Source organism: Octodon degus, unplaced genomic scaffold, assembly GCF_000260255.1.
Source record: "Octodon degus isolate 3935 unplaced genomic scaffold, OctDeg1.0 scaffold00040, whole genome shotgun sequence".
Lineage (NCBI taxonomy): Eukaryota > Metazoa > Chordata > Mammalia > Rodentia > Octodontidae > Octodon > Octodon degus.
In genome coordinates this window covers 10,254,643-10,267,804 of record NW_004524616.1, presented here as the reverse complement: position 1 = coordinate 10,267,804, position 13,162 = coordinate 10,254,643, and the positions used below count along the sequence as shown (strand labels likewise).

Sequence of the window (13,162 nt, the reverse complement as noted above, 5' to 3'; positions counted from 1 at the left end):
AAGCTGGGCTACTTGGAGCCCTTCAGAGGAGTCCTGCATACAGACTGAACAGCATAGAACAGGGTCTTCATGCCCACAGAGTGTGTTCTCACCACACCGAACACAAGACAGGCGTCATATATGACAGGAAGTATGAGCTTGGTGAGTGCTCCTGAGTAAGAGAAAGGAAGCACGTGCCCAAGAGAGGAGAAGTTCTGATTTGGGGGCTTTTTTTTTTTTTTTTATACAAAAGCCATGTTCATATCTGAAGATGATTATATCAAGAATTTATTCCATTTTTAAAGAATTAGACATAGAAGAAACAATATAATAATTTTGATGTTTTATGAAGACTTTTTCCTATTTGTTGTCTGTGTCTTTATGGAAAAGTACAGTATTGATTTTTTTTTTTAGGAAAGAATAGTAAGCTAAAGAATCTTAAAATGAGATTTGAAATTGTAAAGTAGGAAAAGTTCCTAAAGTAAATTTCAACTAACATTAACTCCTGATGTAGTGTGGGTAAAGAGAAAGGCAAAATTGGCACACTAGAGTAACCCAGAGGTCAGGATGGGTGAGAGGAAGATATATGTACATATATATATATATATATATATATATATATATATGTCTGTTTCATTCTAATTCTGGGCTACCTACCTGTTTAAAGCCAAACCAGAGAGCAGAAATTTTGAAAATAATTCAGAGAATCTCTATAGAAATTATTAAAGACTAAAGGCATAAGACCTACTATAAAAATTCAAATGGGATGTTATAAGTCCTTGTTGTTTCAGAATCCATGCTGATTCCTGTAATGTAACTGCATAGGGGGAAGAAAGGCTGATTCCTGTAATTGAGATTATAGTTGTCTTCTAAAAGAAATATCCAAACTTGCCTCTAAGTATAACACCAGATCTTCATCAAATATTCTTTTGTGTATCTCTTCCAGCTTCCATGAGAAGAAAGAACATTCCAAAAAAAAAAAAAATGTTGTGGTAGTTAATGACTAGCTGTCCGCAGCAAGAAAAGAAGGAAATGCGCTGACCCATTTATACTGTGTAAGCAGTGGAGAAGTTAGTTTAAACAGAAGTTGTCACAGGGGGCTATAGAATCTACTTCACGGGAGAGTTTAAAAATAGGCCAAGCACTCAACCCTCTAACACGGGAGAAGGCTTCAGCCTGTGGAATAGCTTGAGGACAGCCCCCGGCTCCCTCGGCTCTGTTCTACCTTGGCTGTTGTTCTCCCTAGGCTAGAACAACATCTGAGGAGGCCTCTTTGGCAGGGTGAGCCAGGCCATGCAGGCTTATTTCTGACTACATTGCTTTCTGACCACATGGAATGATAAGTATACAAGCAAGGGTGGGGTCACCACACTCCACCGGCAATGCCAAGGTAGGGTGTGCCCTCGCCCAGATCCTTGTGGCCAGCTGGAATGCCAAAAGACAACAGTTAGTATTTAGTGATGGTGTTTTCTAGGGTGGGGTTTGTGTGTGTGTGTGTGTGTGTGTGTGTGTGTTTATGTGAAAACAACATACCTAAAACTAACTGGAGAGAGAATTCAGTTAAAAATCAGGAAAACACATGGGGAATCCTCTTTTTTGTTCTTGCTTAGAGGTTAGAGTCTAACCTAAAGCATTTGGTTCTAAAGTTAGATCCTGGTGCTTAGCATCTGGAGTTTAAGAACCTTCTTGGTTGCTGAGGCCTGTTTAGGATCGTGGCCTGTTCTCTGCAGATGCGGTTTTCATAAGCTATGCTTCAGGCTTTCAGAGCTGTGCTATAGTGGCCGGTTTCTCCTAAGGGCTGAGGCTGCAGCAGAGCTGACAGGCACAGAGGTGGCTTTAAATATCATGCACCCCATCATTTGGTGGGCGGGTGTGTTGTTGCTAACTGTGCTTCCACTCCAACAAAGAACCATGGTGAGTTGCCAAAAAATAAACATGTTCCAATCTTAAGGATTATGATGAATTCTTTCCAAAGAAGTATTTTTTTTTTAAAGAAAAGAGTTTTATCCTAAAATATTTTCCAAATTTATTTAAGTACCACATGCAAGGAAAGTAATTTAAGTATTGTGTCATGCAATTAGAGCCCGTAGATGAGAGTGACTTTCTCTCATCCTTTTTACTTATCAGGTGGTCTCAGGTGTCCTATGTGGGCTGGGGACCTGACAAGGCCACCACCATCCTTGCTAGCCAAAGGGACAGCAGACCTGGAAACCTTGACTCCAGAAAATTTACAAACATGTGGTGAAAGTATGATTTGATTCTTTTAAAACTGTGCTTTCTCCCTTGTCCCCAATAAATGCTGCTTTTTTAAAAGGTCACTTCAGTTTTCTTCAGGAGAAGGAGTCTTCGCATCCCAACTGCTAAGTGGACACCCCCCCCCCCACTCATTGAGCTGGCCTGAAGGTCACAGACCATAATCAATGTGGAGGACAGTTGCTGCAGGTGCTAAATTGGCATCCCCAAACAGGAGTGGTGTCAACAATCAATACAGAAGGCAGAGCCCTGGTAGATTTATGGCTTTGATTTTGAAGAGGTATGGGAATGCCCAGTGATGCTTTCCCCTGCACTCCTTTTGAATGTTAATGCTCTCTTGAAGATGATTTCAGACACACTGCTAGGATACTGCCTCTACCCACTGAAGCAGAATCCTCTGAAGAGTTGCTGAGGCAGAACTGAAATCATGGCTCGCCTCAAAGCAGCAGCCGTATTGGCCGCTAACGATGCCTCGCACAGAGAGACGGCGCCCCTTTAACTCAGGGTTTTAATGGGAAGTTTCCAAGCCTGAAACAACAGCTTTAGAGCCAGGGTGTGCCATCAGCTGCTCACGGCCACCACTATCTACTGCTTTAACACAGCCCGGTCGGGAAGAATGGAAACTGAAGAGGCTCCTAACTACCTGTAACTGTTCCACCGGGAAATGGATCAAGTGATTCTTCAGCCAGATCCAGGTACTTGACCAGTTGCTGTGTCTTTGGTGGGCTAATTAATGAGATGCTTTTCTATAACTTTGCAATTTATGCATGAGCAGTAATCACATAGCTTTTTTGGGGGTCCAAATTCTGAATTTAAATCTAGCCATTAAAGTCTAATTAAACAGATGCCAGAGAAAGTTAAACATGAGGGTATAATGCCTTTATCTTTAAAGCATACTTACATTTATTATGGTACTGATATTGGATAAAGAAGTAGGAAAATGTTTGTTTTTTTTTTCCTAAGCTGCAGTACATTATTCTTGGAAGCTGTTTGCCTATCACAGTTTTTTTTTTTCCATTCAACTAAAACATCCAAGCTTCTAAAAGGTAACAAGGATGTTTTGATTTGTTTACAAAGGGTCAGAATTTAACAGCTCTTAATGAGACTGCTGCCTGTCCCTAGCTGACAAGCTGTGTGCAGCAGTAGCCTTTCGAGGTCTCTGCCCACAGTCTTTGCACTATGAAACTCAAGAGGAAAAAGGCAGAAAGCCAGGGGAAACTGCACACTTTATTATTTGAAGTTTAAAGTGCCAGTTTGCCAGAGGTGCCGTTCTTCGGACAGCTCCAGTTAAGGCCAGGCACCCTGGCACGCTCTGATCTTCTCACTTGAGTTGTATGCAGCCCTGGAGCTGCAGGTCCCTTTATAACTCTCCAAGCAGGCGTTAGGAGGAAGATAAATATAAGGAAGAAATACAGCAGGGCTTGGTGTTCAGGCTGAAGAGAAAGGTCACCTAGGGACGGAGAGGTGACAAGCAGCAGTGAGTTCAGAAGGGCAAGGTCCACTCCCAACCCAAGCAGCGAGTCTGCAGGCTGACTTTGCAGGGATGAGCAGAGAACAGACTTCCTGGTGCAGCAGTGGAGCCTGGCGCCGCTCCACAAAACTGCCTGTTGACATTCCGAGCTGGCCACACTCTCCTGTTTTAAAAATTATTTTTTTGTGAGCTGCCTAGTAGCCTTGGTCTATTTTTTTGCGAGTGAAAAATAATATCCACCCTTAGATGTTCAGTGAATTTGAAAACATTAAAGCTATTATATTGGAGTAGTAGGACTTTATTTGGAAAGAAATACCTAGATGTTGCCATGTATTTAATTGAGCCAAAAATAAAGAGAATGAGTGAGAGGATTTAAAAATATATGAAAGCACCTAGAAAGAGGCAGGCAATCTTTACCTGAAGTTCTTGGCTGGTCATGAATTCTTTAAATTTATGTGAAGCATTTTGTATATTTGTGTGTATATCCTGGAATGTAAGTTATTATTCACTGGGGCTAGTACGTGACTTTCCAAAAGGCTCATGAGGGAGTGACTTTTGCTCATGCAGTTATTTGATTCTTTGGATAATGAGGTAGCTTATCGAAAAGGGCTCCCTGTTGTTGGGGAGAGGCGCACAGGGGCGCCTGGGAGGCATCTAGCAGGGCGGGGTGCTCCTGGGGAGGCTCCAGACCTGCATACAGGAAAGCAACTCAGGCTTCCTTTAGCTCAAAAAATGAGAGTGACACTATGTAGCCCAACTCAGGCTGTGCAGTACTGTACTAACGGCAGGCTGAGTTACTCTCTGGAGCCAGCTTCAGCACTGTTGCGGAACAACGCAGTTCTTGGGGAAGTTTGTCTCTCCGGGCTCTGCAGATGCAGTCCTGTCTAGCTAGCCAGTTCCCTCCTGTAGTGCGCAGATTAGTCGCACCAGTCTGCCAGGTAAACATAAACTAAAGTGCACAGGACGCCTTTGTGGGGCAAAGTGTCCTGTCGGCGCACACTGGACAAGCCCAGGAGTGTTCTTGCTCAACAGACAGGCTGTTTTTACACCTACCTTTCATAACACGTCAAGTCACGTATTTAGGGTTCTGGCCTAGGAGGTTTAAAAATTAGGTAGGGTAATTATGTGGTTTAAGAGTACTTAAAGTACAGACAGCGTTGCTCAACTGCACTCTGCCTGCCACTAACCCAGGGATGAGGACTTTCAAGTCATTCTGGTGTCCTAGAGAAAAGCTTGGGGTCCAATATCTTGAAGGGCTAAAGACATACTTCTGATAACTGATTTTCATGATTTTAGGCAATTTATTAAAATTTCTTCGTCTCCTTAATTGTATAACAAAAATAGAAATAATCCTCACTTTGCCCAAAAATGAACGAAAAAACACTCCTTCCTCACTACTTCCTTATTGAAACTGTACTGTACGCCTCACACGCTGCAGACACCCTGCGAGCACACTGCTCTGATCATTGCAACCATTCGGGGAGCGTGGGCACCCAGTCAGCGACCACGAGGGGAAGGTGTCAAGATCAAGTGTCTGCGTGTGCTTCTAAGGGCCATGTGACAAATGCACATAATTGATTCTGTTGTCACTTTAAAAAGGAGAAAATAAATTGTGTCATTTTGTTAAGGTTCATTTTCTTCACACAACATGTTTCTCCTTTCTGTGAAATTGTGTAGAGATGCAAATAAAGCAAAATGACCCAAGGGGTGTACATACTGATATTATAGCTTGCATGTCAGACATTAGGATTCAGTAGAGTTTAAATAACTGCTTTTCCTCATCAAAATACAGGTTAAGTATGCATGGATTGACCTCTTCAACAGAAGAGTGACTGTTTGCCTCTGACAATTTTCCTATTGTTGGACTCTACCCATTAGCATGGAGGCCAATGAAAATTTAAAGAGCCAAATAATTCATGGCTGTCCAATTCATGAGCTCTGTGACTACTAAATGTCATTGTAGCTTGGACTAGTGATTCTTGGAAACAAAATCTATTCTAATGTAATGATCCAACATCCCAGTGGGGCTAATGATATATATATATATTTTTCCTGATTATATCAGTTAGAAAGAACTTTAATTTTTGAACTCAGTTCCGTGGACTGCAAGGGGCCAGAGATTTGACTGAACATCTATTCAGTGGGGCAGTAATCCTGGAATAGCAAGAGACTTCTGAAGAAGGTTGTTATTCAGTAAGGGGACGGTGACAGCACTGAAGACACTTGTCCTGTCACGACTGCTGCCCAGGTACAGGCAAAGTCTGGAGACAGGGTAGGAAGGTCCTCCTCGCTCAGAAGGAGAAATGCCAGACCCTACCAAGGAGACCCAGGGACTTACATGAAGGAGGGGGAGCAGACAGTAGGAGGGAGCGGAAGACAGCGCCATGGACTGGGAATCTGGAGACATTCAGATGCTAGGTGGAGCTGAGGAATGGACAGAATGAAGACATTTCCAGTAGTCACAAGACTCAATCACACCTACATTTATTCTTACCAATGCATCAGGCATTTTAGCTGAGATCAAATGTGTCTTTATGCTTGTTCCTTTGTAACCTTATGAGGGAAAATGAATATTTTAGAAAATTCCACTGTAAGTATATTCCACTTTGTGGTCCAAAAGGCACCAGGGCCTCAGGGGTTGAGAGGGTTCTGGGCACTGGGATAGACAGGCCTTCTGGAGGACTAGTAAAAGCTGGACTGGTGAGATGACCGGAACACAGGGTGGAGGAAAAGAACACTTTGAAAATCGCTCCAGTCATGGTGTGACAGGTCCTGGCTGAGGTACTTTGCTCACAAAGGGCTCCTCACTGTCAACTGAGGAGTTTAGGGAGATTGCCTTGAGGCAGGAATGTATTGTATTACTTTTAATGACATCTTTTAATTAAGAACTTCTTGGTCCAATATTAAAATTAGATGATAGTTCCTGAGCACATGCAAATGGACCTGGCAAAGGGAAGACACAGATGCACTGCGTGATGGGGGAAGCCAGTGAGGACTAAAATACTGCCGTGAGTAACTGTGGTTCTTCTTCATGCTTAAAATAACTGCCATTTGTTATTAGTAAGCCGCACGCATGAGGTCACATTAAAAACATTTGAAATAATTTGCTATCTTAGATTTAACTGTTTGTCAAAAGTTTTCATTATTCATTTAAAAGTAATGCTGAACATCTTCTAAGAATCATTTTTACCAAAGAAGGACATTACACTTTAAGACAAACATTTAAAAAATTTCAACATCTGACTCTTTCTGCTTTGTGGTATTGAAGAGATAACATTTTTTTTCTTTTTCTCTGTTTTGTATCTGATGCTTCTTTCAACTTAAACATGCAGTTGAGCTTTCTAAATTTGTAAATTATTTATCAGCTGATTAGAGGTTTAAAATCAAGCAGTATCTTCCAGGGACTTCAATCAGTCCTAAGCAAAATTGTGCAGTATTTGCATTTGTTTCCAGATCTCTTTATCACCGTATCCCTTTATGATTATCCCCTGGTCCTCTCATTTTCACCATCTTCCTTTCCTCCACCACCCATGTCTGTCTTCTGTCCTTCCTAGCAGCCCTGTAATTCCCAGAAAGATCTTCCTGTTTTCCAACTACATTTCCCTCCTCTTTCAATTTCCTTCCTATCAGCTGAATTTTCCATCTTTCAAGTGGGGACAGTTCTCAAAGATAAATCTCTGCTAAGATGCTAGTGTTTCCTTTTGGTTTGTACATGCTGTGATTTAATAGAGAACTTTGATTGTTGGAGCCAAGGAAGTTACTGAGGATATGGGCACCACAATATGCCTGGAGAGGAAGCTTTAAAAATCATCTCTATGTGTTATTTCTAAAAGGGTTTGGTGATGAAGGGGATATATAAATATATAGATAAGCAGATATATCAAAATCTATATATCTCATATCTTTCTATCTGTCTATCTATCTATCTATCTATCTATCTATCTATCTATCTATCATCTATCTATCTGTATAAATGTGTGGGTAGGCTGCACAGAGATTTAAACCTTTTCCTAGCCCTTGCCTCTGTGTGTGTACATGTGGTGGTGAGGATCAATCTCAGGGCTGTGCACGTGCTGTATATGTGCTATACCACTGAGCTGCACCCACCTCTTCTTGCCCTTCTAGTCAGAAAAGAGTGGTAAAATGAAAAGTCATTTTAAAATAATCCTAATAGTTTTGATTCCTGTGGAGAAGTCGAGCTCCTCTCTGATTTTATAGGAAGATTGCAAAGGAAGATATGTCAGATAGTGTGAATCAGAACAATTAGTCCATTAGCTGGGGTTTCTGGGGTGGCTGTCCATTTCTATAGCTCCTAAATGAGCAGTCTATGGGTCCTAGGTGCTGAGCTGTGGGTAAAGTCTTGGAAATGTGAGGTGTTGATCTAGGAGAAAAGGATTTGGCATTTTGCTTATTATGGAGGAGAAGGCAGAGGAAGACAGCTCTGGATGTTAAGATAGGGCTCATCCAGGTAGGCGCTAGATGAGGGAATGCCATGCTAGTTAGCCAGCAGTGGCCAGGAGTTCTTTTTCACTCTTTTTTTTTTAACACCTAGGGGTTCTTTATCCAATTCTCCCATCTTTTCATTGAAGTCATAGGTCCAGAAATCTTTATGTTGTACATACATGGTTAATGGTTTTTGCATTTCCTACAAAACAGGCACAGAAAAGGATTCAAATAAGCTAGCCAGGAAAGACATGGTGAAAGTGGGGATGCTCCTGTGGACATGAACAGGTGAAAGGGACATGCCAGGGACAGTCAGGGTTCATATCTTCTGTCATCAGATGACTCTCCTTTGTTCCAGCCTTTGCAGAAGTTTATGACTGGAATGATTAAATCCAGCATGAGGATTTTTGTTGGCTGCAGATGGCCCAGTCTGAGGTGCCAAGGAAGCTCCATTAGAGGTGTGACTACCCCTTCTGCTCTATTCTCTCCAGTGCCTCCTGAATCAATACCCAAAGTTGAGAGACTGTTTAAAAAGAAGCAAATCCAAATCAACCCCAACTCACCAGGTCTATATTCCTAATGAGCTTATTTATTTAAAAAAAAAGCACAGTTAAATTGAATTCCAATATTGCTTTGAGACAAACATGAATCATAAATGAATCTTGCAACTATCCCAGCCCTTAAAAAATTCAAGCTGAATATGGTGGCTGATGCCTGTAATCCCAGTACTTTGGAAAGCTGAGGCAGGAAGATAGAAGACTGGAGTCCAGCTCACTAAGTTAGAAACTCAGTAAGAACTTGTTTCAAAACAAAAAAGGATTGGGGAATATATGCAACTTAGAGTGAAGGCCCTGGATGTAATTCCTAGTACTGAAAAAAAAATCAAAGAGATGGGACTGCAAAAGGATTTATTACCCTCAAACTGGTAACACGTTTCTTCCAAAAGCTATCTGTGATTACCTTTACAAATTGTCCCTTAACCTGTGATTTCTCGTGAATGTTGAAGTGTCAACTCTCACACTTTTGTGATTACTAATGCTGCATTGAAGGTAATACCCATTATCATTAAGTTAACTTAATCATAACCATTAACTGAGTAACCATTAAATTAACAGAAGAAATGCTGCACTGATACTTGTGGTTATACTTGGCTGCTTGCTGTCACTGGGCACGATTTCTCAGATCCATGTTAATTTGTATGGGTAACTACAGTGTTGCATAATTTTCCTTACAAATTCAAGAGGACTTGTATGTGGTAATATCTAATGTGTATACTTTTTTTTTTTTACTAAATTTGATGTAAGTTGATTTAATTCAGTACCTGAAGCTTTTAATGATCTTTATATGTCCTTTTATCTTTAAAACAAACATTAATATTCAAATACCTCAAATTTTCCACTAGTGCTATGTTGTCTTTTTGTTCTTATCCTTTCTACCAAATGGTCTTAAGTGGTAGGAAGCCACTGTTAAGAAAACTGTCCCTTTAAAAACATGCAGTCCATCAATTCCTTTTCTCTAGCTCAATTCTCTTGGTGCTTCTCTGGGTCAAGTATTGAACTCAGTCTTTGTTTTTGAAGAAGAAAGAAAAAGCAGCAGTAACTTGATGATTTGAGAGTCTGAGATAACTCATTGTCCCTTGGCTCGGGCAATAGAAAAAAAAGTAGAAGTATTATAGCTATTTTAGTCAGGTCTTCAGTGAAGCAAGGCTTTGTTGTCCTTTATTCTCTTCTTCTCTGTACACCTTTCAAAGGGTTTCCACAGACATTTGTCATTATCATCGTGCCATGAGATAGTACAGGCATTTCTGATGATTTCTTACCATTTAGTGACCTCTCAAGGTCCCAACCTCACTTAGCAGTGAAATGGAGGCCAGAGCCTCCAGCCTAGAGCCTGAAGGGTCACCTTTTCTGGCCTCGCACAGACTGGCTAACACATGCCCAGGGTAGCCACCATCCTGACACATCACTGGTGCTCAGTCAGTGGTACCATTATGAGAGTGATGTCAGAGTAATATGACTGAGAAAAGCCAGGCAAGATAGAGGAGTGGGGCCTGGATGTCCAGGTGCTGGCAAGCCCCAGGTCAGCATTGCCTTGCCTACTTCTCATGTTCTGTCTTATACTTGCTTTTTGTGCCCATCCCTGCTAGTCCTGGTGGCCATTCTGAGGACAATCTAACTATTTCACAGAAAAGTAAAATACTTTTCTTCATAACTATAAAAGAAAAACATTTCTGGAGAAAGTAGAAGACTGTTTATAGATGTTTCTTGTTGGAAAAGCATCTAAGCAATCTAAAAAATAAATTCCTAGGTGAAAGCTATTCCTTCTGTCTCCCTTTCTTGCTCCTTCCAGAGGACTCCGGCTCTCCAGGGTGCAGTCACCATGTTCTCACCAGACTGATGATGGAAGAAGAGGGAACCTTCATGCCCTGTGCTCTGCCATCCCTGGATGATGGATGGAGGACAGCCCATCCCCTCGCCCCTCATGCCCCTTGGGAACGTGTCCTCAGATTCTAGCATGTCTCTGGAGCAGAAAACAACATTTGTATTTGTGGTTTTGTTGTTTATTTTCTTGGGCATCCTCATCGTCAGGTGTTTCCGGATTCTTCTGGACCCGTATCGAAGCATGCCGACCTCGACCTGGGCGGATGGGCTCGAAGGCCTGGAGAAAGGCCAGTTCGACCATGCCCTGGCTTAATGGGACACGCGGGATCTCTTCCTGAGGTGGGGAAGCGGTCCATGACTGGGCAAGGATTCTTTTTAGTTAATATTCTCAACAAATCAAATTTTAACAATATCTGGCCTAGGATCACAAGCTGTTATTCCATTAAACACAGAGCTGAATTAAAGATGTTTTATTTGAGAACACTGGAAATGAAAGTTTATATTACTAACCCTAAAAATAGGAAGGTTGAAATGTCTGGGTTTAGTCACTGAATGAACACTGCTGAACGAGTGACTGAAATCGAGAGCATCAGGACTGCCATAGACTTTGCTGCAAAACCAAGCATTGCCTGGCGCAACCAGAGAAGTAAAGGCTAGAAAGCATCTGTTCTGAATCTGATGACGAGACCAAGAAGAGCCTGCCCTGCTCAGCAGTGCTTTATTGCAGAGGCATAGGGGTCCTGAGCCCAGTAAGAGAGGCTGTTCTGGGACTCATAAAGGACTTATTTTCCCCTCAAATGGGGAGCACTGGGAAGCAATGGGAGGCTTAACTGTGGGAGGTTCTGTCCTTGATAAATATGAGTAAGAATAATATCATTTTAGTTTTCAAACGAAACTGAATTAGAAGTCTCCAGAGTTTTCAAAACTGCTTATCAGGCCTAGTGTATTCGTTGTGCTCATAGTAATAACATGTGTAGAGGTAACTCCATGTAACCTGAATTTCTTTACATTAATGATTAACATAGGTCACAGGTACAGCTTCAAGCTGTTTTCTCTTTAAGTAAGAAGCCAACTGTTTAGAGAAGACTTTCACAGTTGTAAGAGGGGTGCACATCTATGATGCCTAAAGTCACCAAATAAAACTTCTCAAGAAACAGCGGTGTCTCTTCTTGTTTCGCCAAGATTAACGTGCTGGAGTGCAGTGTCATTTTGAATGCTGAGGTTTAACATTTTTCCAAGACAGGAAAAACAAAGCAAAGAGTGCAAAAGGTCACCTAATTCATCCTTCTCCCTTTTCACAAAGGGCTCCCACAAATTGTCCTGAACAGATTAAAACCTATTCTAAGAACTAAGTGCCTCAATAACGAAGATGTGAACACCTTGTTCTAATTTTTATTGGGAGGATAAGCTCGTATCTGAGCCAAATCCCTTTATTTATATTTATAATCTCCATCTTCCAATTTTCTCCAGTTAATTATCATGTTTTATTTTAAAAAAAGCTTTAAAAAGCTATCTATGAGGGTCAGTGAGATAGCTCAGCGGACTAAGCTCCTACCTGGCAAGAGCAAGCACCTGGGTTCCATCCCTGGTACTGCATGCCATGCTGGCCCTGCCCCAAGCCAGCCACCAAAACCAGGCGTGGTGGTGCACGCCTGTAATCCCGGTGCTGGGGAAGCTGAAAACAGGAGGATCACTACAAGCCAAAGCTGTGTAGTGAGACCCTGTACCACATACATAAAAAAAAAAGCTAGCTATGTTCCAAAAGGCAACCTCCAGGCAAACTTTTCTTCTTACATTTTTTGGGTGCCTGGCTGCCTAGATTTCCCTTCTTCCATAGTCTTCCTTGTTTGTTTTCTTAAGAAAAGTTTTACTAAATTATACTTCCCATTCTATTAAGTTTAACTTTTAAAAGGGTACCACTGAGTAATTTTTAGTACATTTACTGATTTCCATAACCATCAATATCACACTGTACAACACTATTTTCTCTGAAAATTGCCCCCCTGTCCCTCTTTTTTCAACCCTGGGTGGGCTGCTTCCTGTCTCCGTGGATTTGCCAATTGTGTACATCACGTGTAAGTGGGACTTACAAAGCACATGACTTTCGCATCTGACTTCTTTCATTTAGCAGGTTTTCTTTTCTTTATAATTTTTATTCATTTTAATGAGAAAAAAAAGATAAAATAGTGATGAAAGTTTCAAAACAGATTAGCAGAGTGTTTACAATAATTAATACATTGCATGTTGTTGTCTTTGTAGTAGTTATTCAGAGGAAAAGATGCAGACATGAGGGGCCGGGGAGATGGCTCAGTGGAATAAGCACTTCCCTGGCAAGTGCAAGGGCTTGAGTTCAATCCCTGGTTCCACCAAAAAAAAAGATGCAGACATGGTATCTTGTCTAAACAATATTAGTACAAACTTTTATTTTCAGTGAACTAAGAGAAAGTAGCTGTATATCTATCTTAACTCTCTTGTGTGTGTGTGTATATATATATATATATATATATATATATATTTCTTTCCCCCTTTTTTCATAATAAACCTGTCTTTTATTTACACTTTTGTGAAATTAGCAACTCATGACACTAGGTTGCTTAGCAACTGATAGCTAACCTTAACCAGACAGGATGTTCAT

At 41.2% G+C, this 13,162-nt stretch overlaps 1 protein-coding gene across 1 annotated transcript; it reads left to right on the top strand.

Annotated features, from left to right (window-relative positions):
* Positions 1-2,630: 2,630 nt before the first annotated feature.
* On the top strand, positions 2,631-11,646 carry Ctxn3 (cortexin 3). Its single transcript, XM_023715357.1, has 3 exons — positions 2,631-2,927; positions 6,617-6,711; positions 10,496-11,646. Exon 3 carries the CDS (start codon positions 10,592-10,594, stop codon positions 10,838-10,840), a length of 249 nt encoding a protein of 82 aa, XP_023571125.1. The 5' UTR covers positions 2,631-2,927; positions 6,617-6,711; positions 10,496-10,591; the 3' UTR covers positions 10,841-11,646.
* Positions 11,647-13,162: the final 1,516 nt, after the last annotated feature.

Coding starts and splice junctions, on each gene's coding strand:
- Ctxn3 (XM_023715357.1), top strand. CDS start 10,592: ATGATGGATGGAGGACAGCCCATCCCCTCGCCCCTCATGCCCCTTGGG.